The sequence below is a fragment of the Gossypium raimondii genome, chromosome 13 (assembly GCF_025698545.1).
Source record: "Gossypium raimondii isolate GPD5lz chromosome 13, ASM2569854v1, whole genome shotgun sequence".
Classification (NCBI taxonomy): domain Eukaryota; kingdom Viridiplantae; phylum Streptophyta; class Magnoliopsida; order Malvales; family Malvaceae; genus Gossypium; species Gossypium raimondii.
In genome coordinates this window covers 37,527,050-37,551,370 of record NC_068577.1, presented here as the reverse complement: position 1 = coordinate 37,551,370, position 24,321 = coordinate 37,527,050, and the positions used below count along the sequence as shown (strand labels likewise).

General features: G+C 31.4%; 2 protein-coding genes across 4 annotated transcripts; one reads left to right on the top strand and one right to left on the bottom strand.

Annotated features, from left to right (window-relative positions):
- Nucleotides 1-4,192: 4,192 nt before the first annotated feature.
- Nucleotides 4,193-20,109, bottom strand: LOC105782888 (suppressor of mec-8 and unc-52 protein homolog 1). Of its 3 annotated transcripts, none has more exons than XM_052626111.1 (16): nt 19,945-20,109; nt 19,601-19,811; nt 17,329-17,481; nt 16,718-16,766; nt 15,905-15,988; nt 14,953-15,056; nt 13,600-13,686; nt 13,457-13,510; nt 10,241-10,336; nt 8,952-9,079; nt 8,537-8,663; nt 8,394-8,453; nt 8,172-8,279; nt 7,454-7,554; nt 6,722-6,773; nt 4,193-4,525 (listed from the first exon to the last, which is right to left on the bottom strand). In XM_052626111.1, the coding sequence occupies exons 1-16, from the start codon at nt 19,968-19,970 to the stop codon at nt 4,427-4,429; spliced, it is 1,539 nt and encodes a 512-aa protein (XP_052482071.1). In that variant the 5' UTR covers nt 19,971-20,109; the 3' UTR covers nt 4,193-4,426. The 3 variants fall into 3 exon arrangements, with proteins under 3 accessions (XP_052482071.1, XP_052482072.1, XP_012463413.1); XM_052626112.1 differs by lacking the exon at nt 6,722-6,773 and adding an exon at nt 5,035-5,086; XM_012607959.2 differs by lacking the exon at nt 4,193-4,525 and adding an exon at nt 5,883-6,215.
- An 87-nt stretch (nt 20,110-20,196) lies between these two features.
- Nucleotides 20,197-23,706, top strand: LOC105782889 (uncharacterized). Its single transcript, XM_012607961.2, has 6 exons — nt 20,197-20,402; nt 20,514-20,651; nt 21,180-21,305; nt 21,666-21,763; nt 22,363-22,570; nt 23,410-23,706. The coding sequence occupies exons 1-6, from the start codon at nt 20,339-20,341 to the stop codon at nt 23,493-23,495; spliced, it is 720 nt and encodes a 239-aa protein (XP_012463415.1). The 5' UTR covers nt 20,197-20,338; the 3' UTR covers nt 23,496-23,706.
- The last annotated feature ends 615 nt before the right edge of the window (nt 23,707-24,321 follow it).

The following is a 24,321-nucleotide window of genomic DNA, read 5'->3' as shown; positions in this document are numbered from 1 at the left end:
ATCCAACTTTTTATTCCCTCCCCCTAATTTTGGGAGAATTATCTCATAATAGTTGACAACTTATATCATAACTAAATCTCCAATTAATATCTTCAAAATATTTATTATAGAAAGAGATTTATATTAATGTACATTTCCAGCCTTGTATGAGGACTCACTCATCTTTGTGCGTTGTGATGGAGCAGTTGGAATATATACCGCACATTCAAAAATTCTAAGATATTTGGCTCCTGACCAAAAATCAATTGTAATGGGGAGTATTTATTATAACTTGTTGGCTTGATGCGCACAAGTGTTGTTGCATGCAAAATAGCATATCGCCAAGTTGTAACAGGAAGTTTTGTTTTCATAAATAATGGTCTAGCTATTAGTTGGAGGCGTTTGATAAACGATTTAGCTAAACCATTTTGTGTGTGAACATAAGCTATAGGATGTTCAAATTTTTATCGCAATTAATCATTGAAAACTTGGGACGTAAACTCACCAGCATTAGCAAAATGAATTGTCTTAATTGTATAATCTAAAATTAATTATTTAAACAAGCAATCTTGCAAACGACAGGTTGTGAGTTGATATCACATATGTGATTATTTTGTAGATGCATCTACCAAAATCATATAATATCAAAATCATCCACATGGTGGATGAATGAACCCATATTCATTTCAGAAATGTATGACATTAAATCTCAACTTTAGCTAGTGAGTTTCTAATAATCAAGTTTCATTGAGAACAAACAACACATGAGAATTCTTTTAAGTTAAAGAATCTTTTGGTTCTTTAATGAAGTCCATATGAATTCTCAATTAATTTTCGCATTATATATGATCTAGGATGGTCTACTCAATTATGTCAACACTAGTGAACATTTTGTCACTATCTCATGTGTCAATCATATAAATGTAATGTATTCATTTGGGGAATATTTATAATACAAATACATGAGTATCTTATGTCATTTTGTATATGATTTTAATGTAAAACACATAAAGATTTTCTTCAATATATATATATCTTCTCTATCTAAAAGTAATAATATTATGTTCTACAATATTTTGCATAAGAGGAGGTGCAACATTAGCTCTTCAAGAGATTTTAGAATATAATGTAATACCTTAATGAATGCGTAACTTATTTTAAATAATATGCAATTTTGTAATTCTTTTCAATATGGATGATACAAACTTTGGATCCTTAAAACTTTATTTATTTATATAAAAGAAAATGTATATTTGTATAAAAATAAATATAAATAAAATATATGTTAAACATAACAAAGAACAAATTCATGTCACTACTCGATCACTTTAACAAGCATGCAATTTGATAATTTTTATATACCATAACACAATAAAATACAAAATATTATAAGGTTATAATAAGATATTAAAGTTGCAACTATAGAGGTTTAAAATTAAAATTTTCTAACCTCTACCTCTTATAACATAATTCCAATTCAAAATTTTTATCATGCATTATGGAGTCTCTCTTTCTATAAGACTTTACAAAATTTAATGTTTTAGATATGCTACATGTATGTACACGATGCATTCATATTTATCATAATGTTTATTAGCATCATCTTCTTTTTAGCCTTATACTATTTCACAACTAGTAGAATTATAGTATCAATATAAATTGTGACAATTGATAATTTCATTGTCATTCCTTTTATTTTGTATCCACTATGACATTTACTTTTGAAAATGTCTAAACCAATGAGAAGTCTATAATTTCATTAACTCAACAAAAGAAATATAATTTCTATAAATTGTGTACAATATTTGTTTCAGGAAATATGTCAAAATTTTAATCAATGATCAAAAGTGATCAAATGTATCTATTCATTATTCCCTTTCATTTTTATCTAACCTTGGCAAAATACTCACCAATATGCATGTGTCAAATGATTTTTAAGTATCACGTAAATATTTTTGTTCTCTTTGAAGGGCTATTTGGAAAACTTTAGTGATTCTCTAATTTAAATTTATCATTCCACTTTATAGGAGAGAAAAGAATTATTATAATCAATATAGTTATAGTGATTATTATACACATACTAACCCATTAAAGACCATGCTCATAACCACAATTATAACTTTGTGCTTTTATGATTGATTATGTAATGCTAGATTCACTTCAGAAATGAAATATATCTAATGATAGTTTTTTTTCATTATAATAATTTTATTTCAAAACTAATCCATAATTTTAAAGAATCTTTTACATGTTTTCTTAGTGAGATTGTAGCAAAAATTCATGACTAATATCAGTTTACGTTCTCAAGCATGTATAGATTTGAACTCCAAACTAATCATTGCATATAATACACGTTTACAAACTATAAGAAGATATAAGAACAATCATATGTTTTAATCAAAATTAAAACTAAACTAATCAATTCTATAAAAAATATATACCCCACGAGAAAGCCCAATAACTAAATTCGAGAAGGGATTGATAAATTCATAGAGATGCAAATAGAGAATTATTTAAATTTAACTTCTTAATAGAAATCGAATCAAATTTCAAAAAGAAAATTATTAGACTTGGATAATTGTGGATGAACAATAGAGACTGAGCATTCTTTGCAGTGAAGAGAAAATGATGTCCCCAAACAAATCTTGAGCAGCCACACATGATTTTTGAACCAAACAATTAAATTTCAATGCTTGAAGCCTAACTAAATAAGAACCTATTACTCATTAATAAAATCATGTTGATAATGTATTATAAAACAAAAGAAATATAGAATGAACAAAAGAGAAGAATACAAAAATAAAAAGATTTCACTTGGGACATCTAAAAAAACCTATACATGCCCTCTATTTATAGAGTTTCAACCACCATAAGTTACAAAATTTAAATAAATATAATTAAGCTACCTTATAAATTTTTAGGGGTTATGGGAGCTATATGGAGATCCAATTTACAACAATTTTATTTTATTTTATTTAGTTTTTCAAGATATCTATTGGAGTGGGTTTAGTAACTAATTTTTTCGTGTTCTGTAGACCTAACCACAAGTTTTAAAGTTGCTCTATACTCAGAGCGAGGATCAAACTCTTGACCACTAATTAAGGAAAAAACTACCCTTACAACAAGTATATCCTTATACGGAAGAAAAAGTTCAAATTTTATTTTAAAACACCAATAGGATAAACTTGGGAAACATAATGAATACATCTTTATATGAGAAAAAACAAATCAAATTTTACTTCAAGTGTTTAAAGCCCAATCCTGAACTTTGGATAAAAATGTAGACAAAAAATAAATAAAATTTATTCGATGACAGTAAAATTTAATCGATTCAATCTGTTGTTATAACAAAATTGACATTAGGTTGTAAATGAACAAAATAATTGTAGAGTTGATGACTACAAGTAGTCGAACCTTTTATTGAGCTCCTCTTATGCACAATCTACACCATTTGTATTAAACCCTTCAACAAATGTGCTTCCTAAAATATTACTATATAATTTTAGTTGTTGATAAACCAAATTAAATTATGAAATTAAATTTGAGTGACATTGTTAGATAAATATCTCAATTTTAGAAAGGAGATAATTGTAATTATACTCAAATCTAATTAAATTATAAATCTCCAATTTAAGATATTTTATTTTTGAAATATAATTATATATTATTTTATTAATCTAATTAAATAAATTTAAATATTTTTCAATGAGAGAATTTCATTTACTAAATAATTAACTAAATCAAATAATGTTTATTACAAAATGTCAACTAAATTACATAATATTTATCATTCATTATTTATACTTAATCAATCACTAATCCATAATGAAAATAAATAACCAAACAAATTAAAATATAAAAGTAATTAAATTCTGCTTAAAGTTTTATTTTTATTTAATAATAATTGTATTGTTAAATACTTTTTTAACTAGCATATTACAATAAATAATTTGATTTTATGTTTTTTTCTACTTGTTTAGAGAATTCTTCCAAAGTAATATTAATAACTTTTATAATAATAAAATTTTAAAATTTAAAATTATATAATTATGTAAATACAATTTATACTACCAAACATGACAGAAGAATTACAATCTAATAACAAGCGGTGAACCAAGCCAAACACGCTTAAGGAATTAGAATCTATAATCACAATAAAATGTAATTATTACCCAAGTAATTACAATTAATCCAATACTTTGCAGCTTGAACAGGACTAAACATGAGTATCAGATATCATTCGGAAAATCTTAGATACATAAGACACAGGTTTGAATACAAATAACACAGTATTAAATATTAGAAAACCAGTGTCCAGCTAAAGATCATATGAAACAGAAGAGTCATTCTATCTAAATAGTAAGTTACAGAACTGAAGCCATGAATAAAATATCATTCATAAAGAGTGTTGATTACAACAGCTTACCAGAGATCTGATAATTGAAGTTCAAGACTTCCATAATTTCATGGTGCAATCTTCAGCATAGGTAGCTACCAGATTCCTGTGAGGATGATGTGTGATGCCTATTACATCCTTTTCATGGACCTGTCAATGTCATTCACCCCATTAACAACACACACAACCTTAACCAACATACACTTTAATCTTATGTTTCAACATGAACCAAAACTCTACAAACATATCTTATTTTATATGACCAATATATGAAACCCACATGAATTCTAGTTGTATTACTAGGAATTAGGGATGAGTGTCATATACAGGTATGCCTCCGATATGACTAAACTCAATTTTTAAAAGGTTCTTTCATGTATTTGGAGAACCACGCCCTCATACTCATGTTAAAACTATGTTTCAGATAAGTACATTTTAAGAAAAAAGTGAGTCGGAATAACAAAGAATTTTACACAAGGTTGTTTGAGACTACAAGATTAATATGATAGCTCAATTTTTTAACCAGTGCATAAAATTTTACCCGGACTCGGGTTGAGAATTAGCTAGAAGAAACCAACTGTGTTTAGAATTTTAAAAGAGGAAGAGAAGACTTAAAGAAGTGTAGAATAGGCGAACATAGCCTCAAACGGAGAGCTTACTGTCATTAGATGCTCTAGTTTTCCTGTTTGGTAGCTGAAGCAGTACATATTCCTGCAGATATTAATACAAATAAAATCAAAAGAAAGTTAAAAATATGATAAAGAAATTGAGAAAAGTACATAGCTTTTAGAGCCATCGTTAACCAAGTAATCAAATTAAATTATGAAATTAAATTTGAGTGACATTGTTAGATAAATATCTCAATTTTAGAAAGGAGATAATTGTAATTATACTCAAATCTAATTAAATTATAAATCTCCAATTTAAGATATTTTATTTTTGAAATATAATTATATATTATTTTATTAATCTAATTAAATAAATTTAAATATTTTTCAATGAGAGAATTTCATTTACTAAATAATTAACTAAATCAAATAATGTTTATTACAAAATGTCAACTAAATTACATAATATTTATCATTCATTATTTATACTTAATCAATCACTAATCCATAATGAAAATAAATAACCAAACAAATTAAAATATAAAAGTAATTAAATTCTGCTTAAAGTTTTTATTTTTATTTAATAATAATTGTATTGTTAAATACTTTTTTAACTAGCATATTACAATAAATAATTTGATTTTATGTTTTTTTCTACTTGTTTAGAGAATTCTTCCAAAGTAATATTAATAACTTTTATAATAATAAAATTTTAAAATTTAAAATTATATAATTATGTAAATACAATTTATACTACCAAACATGACAGAAGAATTACAATCTAATAACAAGCGGTGAACCAAGCCAAACACGCTTAAGGAATTAGAATCTATAATCACAATAAAATGTAATTATTACCCAAGTAATTACAATTAATCCAATACTTTGCAGCTTGAACAGGACTAAACATGAGTATCAGATATCATTCGGAAAATCTTAGATACATAAGACACAGGTTTGAATACAAATAACACAGTATTAAATATTAGAAAACCAGTGTCCAGCTAAAGATCATATGAAACAGAAGAGTCATTCTATCTAAATAGTAAGTTACAGAACTGAAGCCATGAATAAAATATCATTCATAAAGAGTGTTGATTACAACAGCTTACCAGAGATCTGATAATTGAAGTTCAAGACTTCCATAATTTCATGGTGCAATCTTCAGCATAGGTAGCTACCAGATTCCTGTGAGGATGATGTGTGATGCCTATTACATCCTTTTCATGGACCTGTCAATGTCATTCACCCCATTAACAACACACACAACCTTAACCAACATACACTTTAATCTTATGTTTCAACATGAACCAAAACTCTACAAACATATCTTATTTTATATGACCAATATATGAAACCCACATGAATTCTAGTTGTATTACTAGGAATTAGGGATGAGTGTCATATACAGGTATGCCTCCGATATGACTAAACTCAATTTTTAAAAGGTTCTTTCATGTATTTGGAGAACCACGCCTCATACTCATGTTAAAACTATGTTTCAGATAAGTACATTTTAAGAAAAAGTGAGTCGGAATAACAAAGAATTTTACACAAGGTTGTTTGAGACTACAAGATTAATATGATAGCTCAATTTTTAACCAGTGCATAAAATTTTACCCGGACTCGGGTTGAGAATTAGCTAGAAGAAACCAACTGTGTTTAGAATTTTAAAAGAGGAAGAGAAGACTTAAAGAAGTGTAGAATAGGCGAACATAGCCTCAAACGGAGAGCTTACTGTCATTAGATGCTCTAGTTTTCCTGTTTGGTAGCTGAAGCAGTACATATTCCTGCAGATATTAATACAAATAAAATCAAAAGAAAGTTAAAAATATGATAAAGAAATTGAGAAAAGTACATAGCTTTTAGAGCCATCGTTAACCAAGTAATTTACATAACATCATCAGCAGCAAGGGAGAAATCTTGTTAATCAAGGGGCAGTTAATTATAATTTCTTATATAAGACACCGAAGCTGGAACATCATAACCGCACACAAACTTCACAACTGAGATATTGCTCTCATTAATAAAAAAGGGTGCATATTTCATTCGAGAAATGGATAAATTATGTAAATGGATTATTTAAGCGCAACCATAAGTCAAGACTATGTTGCTCCATCTTATCATTTTTCTTGAAGTACCCATGTCCAATCTTTGAATCTAACACATATTGGACATGAGCATGGAGATTTGACCAAACCTGCATATACTAGGAAAGACTTAAAAAATTGGACATACCCATGTTGAACACATTCCTGTCTATCATTGTACCAAAAGTTAGCTGCCACCAGAATTACAATACTGATAAACGCATCAAGTTCCTAAGCTAAAACTTTGCAACCCTGTTCTCATCATGCAAAATAAGAGGTGCTTGAAGAGATTCCCTTCTCTAGGAGGCTTTACAGGTTGATTAGACCCTTAATCTTCACAATCTAAATTTATTGCATAAAAGAATATTTTAAAGCATTACCTGTCCTCGCCTACACAGTATATCCATTCACCTTTTGGTGAGACACAGGCAGCAACAAAATCTCCACCCTCCTTTTTACCGGATGAGAAACTTTTCACAACCTGCACCACAATCATTATGGAAGTAAAGCATGATCATAAGAGTTCATTTCCATTCCACTGGCATAGAACAAAAAAGATGATGCGTTAAAAGAATTTTAGCCTAAGTACAAGCAAACCCAATATTGCCGTTGCTAATCAAGGAAATCACCAATCATTTACTCTCTTTCCATTCACTATCACAGTAAAAGATTTGATTAGTTTAGGCTTAGAAATCTATATTAGAAGGTTCAGAACTACAAATTCAGTTTTGCCTTTACTCAAAATTTCCAAACCATAGCTTGACACATTATGACTTAGAACAGCTGATGCTTACTATGTTGTAGAGAAACCTAGAATTCGGCAAAATATTGTGTTGGAAAGGTTGAATTGGCAAAACTAGTATCAGCAGCGGTGGTAAAGGAAATCATTATATAATAATTTTAAAAAAAAAAAAAAAACTCAATGATTTTAAGTTATTTCCAATGGGGGCGCAATTAAAACTCCAAGAATTGAATTTGCTTTGATGAGAAGAAAGATGGAGCAATCATCAATGTAATAAATGGAGAAAAGAAAAGGCTTAAGTGAATCATATCAATGTAAAATCACATTAACAGAAGTAAATTTCCCTCAGAACTTACCTGTCCTTGAAGTGTCATGATGTATATTGACGACGTCTTATTGCACACAATAATATGATCTGTATTTTTCGGGAAAAGATGAACTGAATTCACTGAAGCATCACCACCCTACCAATCAAAAGGTATAAAACAAGGGTTTAAAGTTATAAAACAAAGGTTTAAAGGCAAAAAGCAACATAAATTATGTAAAATATAAGCCAATTTTATTGAGAAATAGAATACCCTTAACGTAGGTGGTGGTTTAAATGTTTGTAGGCAGTCTGCTGTTTTTACATCCCACACCTACAAAAGGCAGCATGGCCAGTTAGATACCAAAGACATGATTAAAAGATGGATATTTCAAAATACATGAATAGAGAATTTACCTTGACAGTGCAGTCACTGGAGGCAGTAATAACACGACTTCCATCAGCTGTAAAAATGGCATCATTCACATAAGATGTATGCCCACGAAATTCTTTGAGCAACTTCCCAGATTTCAATCCATGGACTCTGCACTCCAGGAAAAAAAATAATGGGTGGAAAGAAGCAACCGGACAATATCATATTTGGCATATAATTTCAACATGTCACAACCATGGATATGAAAAAATATAATTCAGCAACCAAAACAGTCTGGGCATGAGAATTTCAGAATAAAAAGAAAAAAAAATACAAACAAATGAAAAGAAACTAATCCCAAGAGAAAACAAAGCTAAATAGTTCTACACTTAACCGCTTGCTTCATATGCAAACATTTAAATTTGACACAAAAGAGTATACACAAAGGAGAATTAGAACCTTGCAGTGCTATCAAAAGATGTACTTAGTAACTGGCTTCCATCACGAGAGAAGACAAGACTTGTCACACCTTGAGAGTGTGCACGTTCAAGACGGCGCAAGCATTGACCTGTCCTTATGCGCCAAACCTGAAAAAAAGTTGCAAATCAGATCTTACCTGCATGACTTCTATCAAATTCCAATTGTAAATCAATGGCACTCAATTTTAGAAAGAATGCTGCAGCATTGACAAAACTGGAGTGCCAACAAGAATTCCAACTAGCTTCAATCAAAGGTATAGCGTCAAGCATCAATCAGGTTCATGAGATAAGCTCACAAGATTAAGTCCTACCATGAATATAGACAATATAAAAAGTTCCACAAACCAACATTTGACCAGTAAAATAGAAGGGAAATGTTAACGATGCCTAGTGGCACTGATTAAGATGATATTTAAGAAAAGAAATTAGTAATTAAAGCATTGTTCCCTCTTGAATTTGGTGAAATTTCAAGCAATAAGTCTTTCTTAAAACAGTAATTTAACCATATTTAATTAGTGCCTATAGGCATCTGTTAACTGGAACCAAAATGAAAACCACCTGCAACAAGTTTCCAAATTTTCTTTTTATATTAAAATGGAAGGCGGTTGGTTCAGTCGATTAAACTGAAAAAGAGAAAAATGTACAGGTTGGGTTGGTTTATGTAATGGATAGGTAATTGGGTTGGGCGTAGGATTTGGGTTAACTATTTACATATTATATATTTATTACATTTATAAATATATCTAAAACATTTTAAAATAATATTGTATTTATTATAAGTTGGTTAAGTAGGCTGGTTTGATTATGCATTTCATAATTGATAACCAACCAACTTAATCTACCATAGCCAGCCTTAAAACCAACTTTGCCAACCTAACTGACTTGACCAAATATCATCAGTTATGTTGGTTTCAACTTACTTTTGCTGAGCCCTAGTTTTGAGCAAATGAAAAACACTTTCAAACAAGGGAAACACGAAAAGCAAAAGAAGTAACAGTTAAAGATCAGAAAATATTAAAACCATTGAAAGATAAGATTCCTTGGACCCAACGTTGAATGCAAAATGTCAAGCGACCATTAAAATACCGAGTAGAACTATCATCTGATAAACTACTAATTCTTTCAGGCTTCTTACAACATTTTTCATTAGACAACATGAAAAATAATTGACAGATGTAAAACACAGATCACACAGGATTAGGAATAAACTGTTCATTGTCTAGAGCACAGAAACTAGATCATAAGTTCACACATATGCAACAAAATTACCTTTATCTTTCCATCTTGTGACCCAGATGCAATCATCTCTGAGTCTCTGCTAAAATCAACACAAAGTACAGGATCATCATGCATCATGAAAGTTTCCTGTGATGATATGTCAGAAATGGCACAAATGTTAAAAAAAAAATGAATAAACATAAAAATAACAGAAGGATAAGAAAAGGAGTACAATAATCCATCCTCTTGAACATTGGTGAGGAGCATACATAACAGCAGTTATGGTTGCTCTTTGTATATTCGCATTCAACTCTGAATCAAAGCATGATTCTCAAAGTCATAGTTAGCATCAACAAACACGAGGTTACAGAACCAATCAATTTACAGAACATGACTTTGTTTAAGACAACCTCATCTCGACTTTGCACTGGCTAACAGAGACATGGGGCAATTAGATGTGCTAAATGTCTCTCCCAAGACCCATCTAGATTAGGGCTTTCCATAAGAACTATCTGCATCTATAATTTGAACACCCGGAAACCCATCTTCATAATCTGTTCAGATAAAACTAAGTAGTATCTAAACAGTTTTCCAATATGCTTTAACTGTGATAATGATTATGAGCCAGGTTTAGCTCAATTAGCAGCTTACTCAAGCTATCCAACCCAAATGACGTGGAACAAAAAAATTCAAGCTAAAAGATGCCTACAGACAAGCGTCCTATAACTTAACTAAATTGTTTATTTTGCCAGTTTATCTTATGTTTGTTTTTTAATTGCCTATAGTTAGTACTAACATTCAATTACATTATTTATTATCATGTGATTAGAATGCCACCTCTTAATTTTCTTTAATGTCTAGGTTAGATGATATTCTTTTTTAACCACGGGCTAGGATTAAATGCCCTAATGTACTTTTCCAGCCAAAGTAGTCATAAGAATGATGGTTCCTAATGGATGTGTAATAGTTAACCCAACAACAAAGGTACGACTATCAGATATAATCCCTTTGTTTCGAAACCATGCTTGATAAATAAGAAATAATTTGCTCTCTAAACTTGATGCAAGTGGTTATCACCATATAAACTAAGGAGTCTTGGTAAAAGGAAGACAACCTCCAAGACTATATATGAGCTCTATAAAGTGAAGTTAGGTTAAAAATGCACCAAGCACATTCATAAAAATTTCAATAGAGGCACTAAAGACATATCCGGAATCAATCTTTGGCACTTCCTTTTGGTGGCACTTGATCTTAAATCCAAAGACAGACACTTAAGGAAAATCAAGTTTTAGTGGCAATCATTAGAGATAAACTTGTTACAAAATCAAAGAATCTTTTTTCTTGTGCAAGGAGGTCTTCTTTTGAGGATTTACCGTCTCAAGAAAAGGACTAAAAGCAAAGCAGGGGAAGGGTTAAGCATTAAAGGGTGAAGATCACTAAAATAATCAAAGAAATCAAAGTTTTTATGGTTAGACTTGTCCTAGCAGAGGTGCATAGGGAACATTACTCCTAGAAGTCCCGTCGGTAAAAACTTGAGAAACAACAACTTTGAGTGGTCAAATTCAGCATAGAGACCATTTTGACCAGATTAAGGTGATGATAAAAGACTCATTAGTTTTTACAGAGTCGAACAAGAAGTTAATTTTGCAGCGCGATACATCAAATATTTGAACGAAACTACTCTTAGTCAAGATGGGATGCTGGAGAAATTTTTAAATGAGAAGTTATCAAACAGACATTATAGCTATTCTACCAATGGTTTGAAGTTCCATTTAATGTTAAGGGCCATGCTTCATTAACTGCATAGTTTAGCTTACAAAGGACTTGCCATTTATTGAAGTCAAATTTTGATTATGTACTTAATAAAAAGAAACTGCTCTTTAACCCTACTATAAAAAGTCTTCTGAACTCATTTAGTAGCCATAAATATTTAAAGGAAATCAAAGTCTCAGTCATAAATATTTAAGGGATTAATGACTGATTATAACTCCTACAGCAGCCACAGCATATTTTTATATCATTGCTAGTGATTATACAATCATGAATTCTATTCTTGTTAGAACTTCAATTCTGAATCAATTTTAGCCCATGTTATATGTATGTATATATATATATGATTTTCTACTTCCGTGATACATCACAATAATATCAGGTTACCTACTAATATCAATAGTTCCAATTTCGTCGCTAGTTTCTACAGAAAGAGAAGTCTAAAGGTCCAATGTATTTATAATCCAAATAATTTCACAATGCTGCCACAACACACACAGTGTATTTCAAAATGAATTATCTTCTTTCATCTTTATTTTAGCAGGATAAAGATGAAAGAAAAATCGATTTTGGCAATAAACAGGGATGTGAGAACTGTATACATGCTCCAAACAAAAAATCTCATGTCCAAACAAATTGCATTGAAGTGAAGACAAAGAGATTGTTTGATTTCCAAGCAAGAAACGATACACATGAGTAACAACAAACACATGAGGCTCCAGATCCGATGCAAATTAGATAACAATGTGAAACGATAGATACATCCAGTGACATACACATTATATACAGAAGAAATAGCATTGCATTTATAATCAATGAATTCAAGTGACTTGTATCATGTCCGGATTAAGCCCATCTGAGCACAAAAATAATCCCCATCAAAAAGCTAATCTCATTTCTTCATTTTACTCTTACACGACATAAAATTTCAGCTAAGAGGAAACAAAATAAGCACACTCTACATAAGCATATATAAGACACTTTAATGCTAATAGTAGCGGTCAAAATTAATCTTTGTATACTTCTTTAGTTTACAATATAAATGAAGAAAACCTATATGCATAATTTAAATTATAATTCAGCATATATCAAGATGCTGCAATACATGATAAAACAAATAGAAGCAATCATGCAATTAATCCTTCCATAAAGTAATAATGAGAAACACTTGGATGAATACCTTTTCTATTGACCAAGAAAAGAAAATGGTATAAACAAACCTCAAAACAATCATAGTATAAACATCAAAAACACAACTGGAAGCAACTCAAAAAAAGTAATATTTCCAGTATGTACCAATGACAAACACAAACCTAGAAATGAATTTTCTAATGACCAGAAAAAAAATACAAACAAAAATCAAACAATTAAAGTATTAACTATCGAGAAATTGGAATTGGTTGTTTTCACTTTCAGTGGGTAGTCCTTCCATTTGGTAACACTAATCAAAGAAAACAATAATGATATAAAACAATTTAAAAGAAACAAAGTGCTCACATCTGCCTGGTACTGAAGATCCTTCTTGAGCTTCCCACTTATGTAATCCCAGACCTTTTAACAATTAAAATGTAAACACAATAAAGGTTCATCCATATAATTCACACTAACAGAAAAGTTTTCCCTTTTTGTAGATATCAAACCTCAATAAATCCATCAACAGAAGAAGAAACAAGAAACTGCCCATCTGGTGAGAATCGAGCACATTCTGCATGACATTTCTTTCCAAACTGCAGTAGGAAAACAACCAAGGCCAAGAAAAAAAAGGATGATGTGTTAACTATATTAAATAAAGGCAGAAAACAATTAAGGAAAGAATAGTTATAAAATAAAGGCTAACTTTCACATTCCAAGAAGCCTATAGCAAAAAACAATTCACCTTCTTGAATTGAAATGAAGCTCATGTTTAATGGTAATTAAAAGCCATTTTGCAGGTTTCACAGTACAAAATATCAGCGACATATAAATAAACTCAAGTCAATGCATAACCAAATTATCAACATATACTCTATCTCACTTATGCTCCAAGCAAAGCAGTTCTTTTTTTTCTGAAATAACAGAGTAGGATAAAAGACTTTATGAAAGAAAAATATATAAATGGAAAAAAACTATACAATTAAAATATTATAAATATTTTAAGCCATTCTTTGACAAGAAGAATATCAAAATCTATTTTAGGAAAAGAGAGAAGGAAATAAAGAAAGATTATTAATTCTTATATTAAATTTTTTGGCACGTCAAAAATTTATATTAATTTAGTCTAACTAGGTAGCTTTTACTTCAGACAGTTACCACATCATCTTATTAAGAGACAACATCGTTTTCTTAATAGTAAAGTGCTCAAATTGTACACTAAGATTGAAGCTCAAGAAAAGTAGGGTGGTAAAATTGGAGGCTCCAATATAGTAAGATGATAAATATGACCTTTATCCCAATAATTTCTACTCTTGCCGGCAGTTTTGAGCCCCAAAAATACTCAAAGATGTTTTGCTACAGTTGAACCCCTTTAAACTTAGAACTCACAAGTTAAATCATCTATTCCTATACCAAAACATGGATGAAAAGCAAAATCTTCTCAGGGAGAACAATGATTAAAGTTATAGGTGACATGCCTATGATGATTAATATGACATACCAAAATTTTAAAAAAATAGATATGACATTGCAAAAAACCATAAGAGAATACAAACATCTTTTCTGAATGAAGATTGCCTGATGATCGGCATCCTTATAAATTCAGCTGATTGTGAGGCTTTTGAATAAATAAAGAAAATACCAAATTTTCCAGTCTTGGAAACAAAGAAAATACATAAATCAAAGAAAATAAAATAATAAAAACTAAAAACTAGAGCAAATTGGGATTCCCACCAAGTGTAAGAGAACATGAAGTTAGATCTACAGAAAACTAATAACCAAAATAAAAAACTGACTTCAAGGAGAGAAACCAAGAAAAGCAAGTAGCATAAAATCTCAAAACACATGATCATTGAACTTACTTTGATTGTATGTGATAGGGTCGTTGGATGCATGTCATCAATGTCTTGTTTCATAGCAGCTGTTCCTCTAAATAAGTCAAACTGTGTTCCTGGAGGAAGCAAACCTGAAAAGGACATAATGAATGATTATCCAACAGTGTGAAACATAAACCCAAATCCAATACATTAGAAAGAATAACTAGGGTACCAAACGTGTTAGTAAAACCAAAAGGTCAACCCCTTTCTTCATTTTACAGTTTTCTCCTCTTCAAAATTATCTTTTATTTCTTCTTCTCTTTTCTCCCACAACTGCACTGGTTTTACATTCCATTACTTTCTGGATCTTCATGCCTTTAGGCATCTTCTCTTATTTGTTTTTTATTTCTCTGATCCTATTCCCTTCCACTACCACAAATCGTTCTTTTCCATTTCAAGCCAGCAAAATTTTGGACAAATAAGGTATTCAGTGGCCATGGTTACTTTCTGAATCTTCTGATGTTTGAATAATTTGTACATTTTCTTTTAGGTGCAAGAATTGCATTCACACTCAAATTAAAAAGGCACACACCTCAAAGGTGTAGCATCCTTTTATCACCCCTCGCATCAATCCTTTAGCACTTCTTGTTGAGTCATACATAAAAATGCACTTCGTACACGCTTTTAAAAATCTGGTCAAAAGCACTATATTTGTGCTTCTACTAGCATTGCAACTCTTAACTTCATTAAGTTTGGAATGTCAACAAATTTGGCGTTTGAGCCTTTGGGGCATATTTGATTAAAGAAAAATGGCTATTTTGTGCTTGATTGAGTTGCCATTACTGACCCATTTTTCCTTTATGAAATTATGATTTCAAAACCCAAACCCTATGGATGCCCTAATAAAGAACTCAATAGATGTTAAAGTGAAATTATAAGTATCAAATCAACAAGAAACTAATAAATGAAGCATCTTCACATTTAAACAAAAATGTACCTTGATGTTGTTGCCACTTTAGAGCCTGACCAATCAAGGCCATTAAACGTGAAGGTGGCACGACACTCACTTCTGCGGCAATGGCTGAAATTAAAAAGGATAAATCATTAATCCAACTTGTAAAGTTTGTTCAAGTATGAAATTTGCATATTAAAAATGAATTAAATTTACAATGTAAATCTGCAAATCTATTAACATTTACACAATACAAGTCCAATGATATGTCCTGTTCATTGACAATGATCCACTTGCTATACTCAATCTTAACTGTATAAAGGACTTGGTTTAGTATTGCCTAGACTGAACACGAATGTAGATCCTCAAATGTAATGAAAAGAACTAGAGGAATTTGACAAAAGAAACCCTGATAGAGTTTAAATACTACAGTACATTTTCTTCTTCTTTTTTATTTTTACATTATTGAGGAAAATATTACAAAAATGGCATCGGACTAAAATTACGCCTATAGGAGTACTTGTGTCTTGTATTTTGAAAGCTGAGAACTTCCAAGATTTAAAGTTGCAATGAAAGGGGTATGCTTGCCTCAATAAAACATTAATCATACCTAAGGATATATTCAACTACTAGGTTAATACACAGCAATTAAACAATGGATTTATAATAGCAACGCCATCACTGTTGCAATTTGTATGATTTAAACTCCTCTTCCTTGGGTAGCAGAAGCTGTTACAAATTGCCATCTATAGCCTGAATTACTATAAGTTTCGGAGACATACACATATCATTTTAAATCACTTTCGGCATTTATCAGAGAAATAATCAATTACTAAAGATGTAAAGAGAAAAAACAACCTTGAGCAATCTGTGCACGGCGTTTCTCTTTTGTTGAATCCTGGTAAGCCTGTTACATAACACAGAAGACATAAACCTTACTGGAAACAGGAATGAAAATTGGCTCCACTATAAACAAGGGGAAAAAAGAGAGACAAAGAACAATTTTACTATTTAAATAAAGATGGAAAGGAAATAGGGAAAGCAATACAAGCATGGCAATCCAACTTCCATTTCATGCTACAAGAACAATCAGCATGGTGGCAATGATAAGTTGAGACGTAAATGTTAAATGAAATTAAAACTAAATCAAGCTCATCACACACTTAAAGAAGCATAAATTCTGAGGAAAAAGGAAGTGAAAGGTTGAATAATTTTTCATTAGTCTGCTTGGACAGTTAGACATACTACAACTATAGCTTTAAATTCACAAGATTTTAGCCCTATACATCCTGGCAAACATTGGGTTCCAAATAATTATCTTTCTAAAAAATGGCAATCATGGTAATCTTATGCTTTCAAAACTTATTTTGACAGAAAACAACACCGCATGTTCCAGAAATGAGTGGAACATATCATCACAAAAATAACAATGAAACAACACATAAGGACACAAAAGCTAGTTTTTTTACCTCATTTGGATCAAAATAAGTTCTGACAAGGAGATGTTCAAGCCTCAAGTATCTTTCAGGTTGCTCTTGCTTCATAACACCCATTGCCTGGGTTTGCCTCAAAATAGCACGTGCGGTGTCCAACTCTCTTAGTTCAATCATTTCTAATACAATCTGCAGAAGGCAATGCAAAAATGGGAAATATAATAGGGAACATAAATATGAAGAAATTGAAAAAGGATGACCAAAATGAGTGGTGACCTAATGATTTTAATGTACACCTCAATCATGACAAAGATTCATCTTAAGCTCATGTTCAAGCCACACGAAGAAAAAATATGGCATATAAGAGGTTGCAATTGGTTTTGTAATTTGTTAAAAGTGCAGAGAAGACACCAAGAACCTATTATTATTTTGACATCACATGACACCTATGTGATAGATCAAGTAGCAAAACTCATGAAAAAATAAGTTAAAATGATGGAATGGTGGTCAAATAAAGGAATAAGACCATTTTATCTTTGGGGCTAGAGATCGGATGACCTTTATTGTTTAAGATATCAAGAGTCAAAATACATGTATGATATAAATTATGCACGTATATATTTGTATATATATAATACTAATGCATAGATAGTTATGTATATGTATAACCTATATTTGACCTAGAATTCAGTAAACTAAAAGAGCCAATTCTTCGGTCAAACCTGTGTACTATTGCAAGAAACTCCACTATAAGGAAATTCATTTGCAAAAATAGAGAAGAACCATAAAACACTAAATACATAGATAGAGTAACCACCTAACCAGTAAAGGACTAATAAGACAAGACATTACAAAATTTAAGGAAACTCCATAACTGATTAAACTATGAAAATCATCTAAACTATAGAAGAAAGTAAATTGCCATAGACCATTAACTTTCGACTTAGAGACCTGACAAGAGGATAGACAAACTCTACTTGAAACATCAAATTCAAACAAAAGAAAAAGGCAGTGATCATTATATCAGTTAAGATAATGTCACACTCACAAGGAATCCCCACAAAGCGCAACCGCAGCTCAAGATTCCTTTTTCCACTGAACTAAGGTACAAACTTCAATCTTAGGTAAAAGAAAAAGAATACACATATAACCATGATGAACATAAGCCTTCTTTGAAAGTTTGTACACCCTGAGATGAGTTCTTAGTCTTAGTAAGCAATACCCTCCCTAATCAAAATGCATTGCAGGCTTAAAGCATCACAAACTCCTTCTAATCATAATGATTATCAGTAACCATTCAAATACCTCAACCACACAACACTATAACTTCAACACCATAATTATAGCTGCACTAGACCATTGCTTTTTCCACTTTAGCAGTGTTGTCAAGGGTGCAAGGTGCACTCTAGGCACTTGAACCCTTATTTTGCTCCATGCACAACCCTTATTTTTATTGGTCAATAGACATGATTTTCTTATGTCCATGTCTGTTTTTGAATGCTCGAATACTTAGAAGTATAGAGTTCAATACCATCCCTTTCTTCCTAGTAAAGGTATATCTAATAAAAAAAGTGGAAAAGAAAGGAAAATTAAAGAGAACTTCAATGAGATGGGCTTTTTCTGTTGTATGCCTATTTCCTTACAAGAAAGCGCACCTAGGCTCACCAAGCGTGCACCCGATTAAATTGGCCTTGCCCGAAAGGGAATGAGGCGTTTTCCTTGTCCAATGCTGAGCCATAAGGGGCAAGCATGCCTAGGCGCATGCCTAGACAACACTACACTTGAGTACTACTTATATTTTACATCCCAAGAAGCTACTATATGAAGCAATAAAATTGATAGATGGCAGGTAGACTGTTACTTTACAACTTGCATTTGAGTTCTTAAATGTTGTTGTAACTTATACAGGAAAAAGGCAACTAAGTAGTAACTCAGATCCCATACATACAGCCGAAAGACTCTTGAAGGTTGTGAGCATAAGAGAGCTTAGGGGTGTAACATCTTCATTCAGTGAGTTAATTTAGATAGGGTTGGGTGCATTACGGGTAGACAAGAACTAAAAAAGAAAAAGAAAAAACTTACAAAGAAAAACAACCAATCCAATTCTAACGTAATTGTTCTATAGAGAAAACAAAATCATGCAATTATATTTTAAAAATGTAAAACAACGACATTTTTTTCTCATTATTTGGAGGAAGTAAAAAGCATCTAGCGAAAGAAACATCAAAAATCACCCTAAATTTCATTCATATAAAGCAATCTGTATGAAAAACTAGTTTCCAGAGTAATGGAAGATAAGAGTCCAAACCTGCTCATATAAGTCCTCCAGTTTATTCCTTGGGAGCTTCAGTTGAGCCACTTGAGGCAAAATGGCATCCCATCTTCCACTGTTAATATCAGCAACAAACGTCTCGATGCTATCTACAGTATTCAGAGAAACCTGACACTCGTTCTGTAACGTTTGAAACGTTTGATGCAAGGAATTTTCTTTGCAAAATTGGAGCACAATCTTAATAACGCTGACCCAAAAGAAGAAGAAAAAAAATTGTAATAACCAAAACAAAACAGAAGTTAGAAATTGATGTCAGCATCTTGAGCATTACCCAGAACCAGAAAACACGAAAACAGCAAAAGCATAGAAGGGAAACGTACTCTCGAGCTTCGATTTCTAGAGTCATGGTGGGAGCCCGAGGGAAAGGATTGAAACAATTTGATGAAATTTGAACTCCCTGCTTTATTCACATATTTGTAATAATTTGGACCCGTGGCTTGCAGAGTTAGGGTTAAACTGTCTGAGGCTTTCGGGTTTAATATATTTAGGTCCAAGTTTTTAGTTTTGAACTATCTAAACCCAAATAAAAAGCCCAACTCTTAGCTTATTGCCCTAATAGAGAATTAGAAAGATACCCTTTTCTCTTTTATCTTCTTCACCATTGTCGCAGCTATTTTAAGCTCTATCCCGTTTTTCTACTCTCTTTTATCTTCTTTCACCATTGCAGTAGCAATTTTTAAGCTCGGAATAGAGTTGATTGTTTGAAGAAGCACCATGAAGAAGAAGACCAGTAAAGACAAGGCTAATGCTGTTTGTGTTGCCGAAGCTGCTCAAATGAGTAAATATCAATGGAACTTTTTTTTTTCTACTGATTTGTCTTCAAATGATATTTGCATATATGCAATTAACTCTGTTGCAATGGGTTTGCTTTGTGTGCCGTTGGTTTCAGCGGAGAATTTAGTTGCAACAAAACAGGGGAAGAAAAAGGATAAATTAAGCAAGAAGATAAGAAAAAGCAAAGAGAAAATCAATGCTAGCGTTGGAATTGTTGATAAGCCTGTTGACGGGAATGAAGTTCATCTTCAAGGTGAGACTTTATTTTTAAAAAATATATATTTAAATGGTGAGAGGAAGATCAAAGACTCCATGGCTGATACTTCTTAAAGCAAGATTAAAAGTTGCCACTTGTAAATTATTTATGGGTTTTTTGTTTGTTTGTTTGTTTGTTTATAATTTCGGTAACTCTAACATTGCAGACTACATGGCCGATACATTCTGAAAGAAAGACTAAAAGTTGTGAATAAGTGATGAGTTTGCTTGGTTTATTTAAAATTTCGTGAACTATAATATTGCATTTGCTGATTCCATGGTTGATACATACTGAATGGAAGACCAAATGTAGTAAATAAGTGGTTGGTTTTGTTTGGTTTATTTAAAATTTCATCAACTCTGACATTGCAATTGCAGACTCCATGGTTTGATACATTCTGAAAGCAAGACTAAAAAGTTGTAAATGAGTGATGGGTTTTGTTTGGTTTATTTAGAATTTCATTAACTTTATTATTTGAATTGCGCTTTGATGTTATATAATCATTTTCGGGTTTTTTTCTTGTAGAAAAATTTAGAAAAGACAGAAAAAAGAAATCAAAGGGGCAATTGTTGGAAACGAGTAAAGGAGCTAATCAGGATGAAGTTTATGAAATACCTTCGGGAGATGACGACTGCTCAAAAGGCATGAAAAGTATGAAACTGGTGACTTTCCTTTAAATATTTTAAGCTTTTGGTATTACAGTAGAGAGAAACTTCTGCAGCAATATTGTTTTCCATCACATTGAGGCATATATATCTTTAATTTTGCTCTAAAACTTATTAGTTTAAGTCTTTATTTCCTTTTTTGTTTAGGATTTGCGTCACAGTACTTGGTATAGAAATTGTCGAACTTGTAGCTAAAATCAGTTTCTTTTTTTTTTTTTTTTTAATATGAGTTAGCATGCCTTTTCTTATCTGGGTTTTAGTTTTATTGTTTATTTTAAGGTTGTTGGTTGATAGACAAGTTTTTCATTCTATAGACAGTTGATGGACAAGTTTTCTTAAACTGCAGAATGGCTTACAGACTACCACCGAAGTAGGCCTGGCTTGAAGGTACTGCAACAAACGATTGACGAGTTTATAATTGAGCACGAGGCAAAACTTGATCAGGTATTTTTCTTCTTGGCACCCGTATTGAATCATAAGACCACTGGTTTTGTTAAGAAGTTCACGTTAGTTTTAGACAACAAAAATGCACTTCAAACTCTTTATAAGGCTTATTTGATCAGGTATGATCTTGGTGTGCCAAGGTGGCTCTTTATAAGGCAGTAGATGAAAGGTACTTAAATAAAAGGCTGTATAATTGAGATTATCTTAATTTTAACTTTTTTTCTCATTAACTGTACCTGTAATAGTAATAATAGAATTATAGGGAGACAGCATCAAACTCTACCTCTTGATGTTTGAATATTCAACAATAAACATGAGACTTTTAGAGAATCACGCATATAGGCTAACAAAAGAAAGGAAATTTTGCTTGTTTTATTGGATTATCGTAAGTATACATCTTTAGCTTATTCTGTATGCACTGGTACGTGCATAGGTACCCAAGCATATTTTTGCATCCTTGCCTCATGAATAAGGGCTTTAATGCCTGTATTGCTCATCACACCCTTGACAAATAAATGCTCTTCTCTCCCCCGCCCCTTTTTCCTAAACGGAGTTGCAGTTGCTTGTTATTTATTATTTTGGTCCTTGTGGTGATATAGGAAAGAAAAGAAAAAGAAGCTCGTCTTACGGAAGGGGGATGGATACTTGTTGAACATCATAAAGGAAGGAAAAAGACCACAGACACTGAAAGTGGAACTACAGTAGGCTCTGTTTCCCAGGCTGCTGTGGAGGAGAAATTAGCTAAGAAGAAGAGCAAAGAGGTCTTTGATTTCTACCGCTTTCAAAAAAGAGAAGCCCAGAGGAGTGGTATGAATATATTTGATGTTATCTATCTTTTTTATTTTACCAAGATGACACTATTGAGTTTATTCTGACCTTTTTTTTTTTGGTTGGGGGGAGGGGGTTCTTAAGCTGTGATTAATTATGTTGCAGGATGTTGATGCTAGGATTAGCTGCTTCTTGTTGCACTTATTTTTACACTTTTCTTTTCAGCTTAATGAATTCACAATATTATGTGGAGTATCGTTGGTCAAATATTATTTGTGCCAGGGAACCAGCACATATTCTGGCTTAGGTCTGGGGATATGATCCTCCAAATACATAGAGTAATTTAGAAAAAATTATCATATCTGTGTTGACCGCATACTCGTATCTAACACTCACATCTGAATTAGAATAACATAGCTGGCAAGAGAACATTGATGGGTACTTGCAAGCAGCCAAGCACTAGTAGGGCTCTAATCGACAGTGAGAAAGGAGAATCACTAACCAAGTCGTTAACTTTGCTTTAGCAATCTCCCATCTATTACACAAGTTAATGCAGCTCAGAATAGAGTTGAGATTGTCAGTTATTTTTTTCCTATTATTCTTTGATATACTAATAATCATTGTTCACATGTGTAGGACCTATTTATTAATTTGAAAGTAATACTCTCTTGATAGTGATTAAATTTATATTTATATTGGATAGAAATGGGGAGGACCCGAAACCCCAAATGACCTTTTCTTTATTGCTATGCTTTCAGCAATCTCTATGTTGCAAGAATGTTCTTGTTACATATGCATGTTCAGTAGCATGTAGAAGTGATTTTTTTTTTTTAAATATAAGGGTGACATGAATGATTTACATAAATTTTCCCTTGCAGAACTTATGATACTCCAGAGCAAATTTGAGCAGGATAAAAAGCGGATTCAACAGTTGAGAGCTGCTCGGAAGTTTCGACCTTATTAAGTGTAACCAAACCCTTTAAAAGAACCAAGAGGTGAACCTAATCTCTGTTAATGGTTTCATTATTGCTCTATTTGAGAAGATGAAATCCTGACTACATGTAATTCGTTACCAATTTTGTGCAATTTGTGGTTCTAGAGTACACTGGAAAACGGGCTAGGATTGTAATGGGAATATGAAGTTTATTAATGAATTCCAGGATGTGTTAAACAAATTTATTATATATCTCACTTTTTATGCATATGTTTGACCATAATAACAAGTGTATGTTTCAAAATTGCAATTTTACATCTTGCATTGAAAGTTAACAGTGGTTGAAAATGACCCTAAAAATATATCCACAATTAGCAAATTAGATTTCAAAAGAACCAACGGCAACAACTTAAGAAATTAAAAAAAAAAAAGAAGATATTTGTGAAATACTAAGAAAAGTAATATTATATATAATTTTAAAATATTTTTCAACTTAATAATTTTCAAAAGATTATGATCTTAAAACAATGTCAAAATCAACCTAAACCAACAAATGGATATTCATATTGAAATGAAATTGAGCATTAGTTTGATTAGGTTTATTTTGGACTTAATTTTGTAATAATTATTATTTCTTTATTTATTTTCATTTTTTGATGTGGTATTGTCATGTCAGTAATCATTATTGATAGGGTATTGTCATGTTAGCATCGTGATGACTAATTCTAATTGAATAACCGTTAACAATCAGTTAGTATAACCTTAAGATTTAATAGTATAACCTAAATATAACTGTGAAAAGGCTCAATTGATGAATTTTGTGAATTTAAGGGCTCAATTTGATGTAAAAGATTTA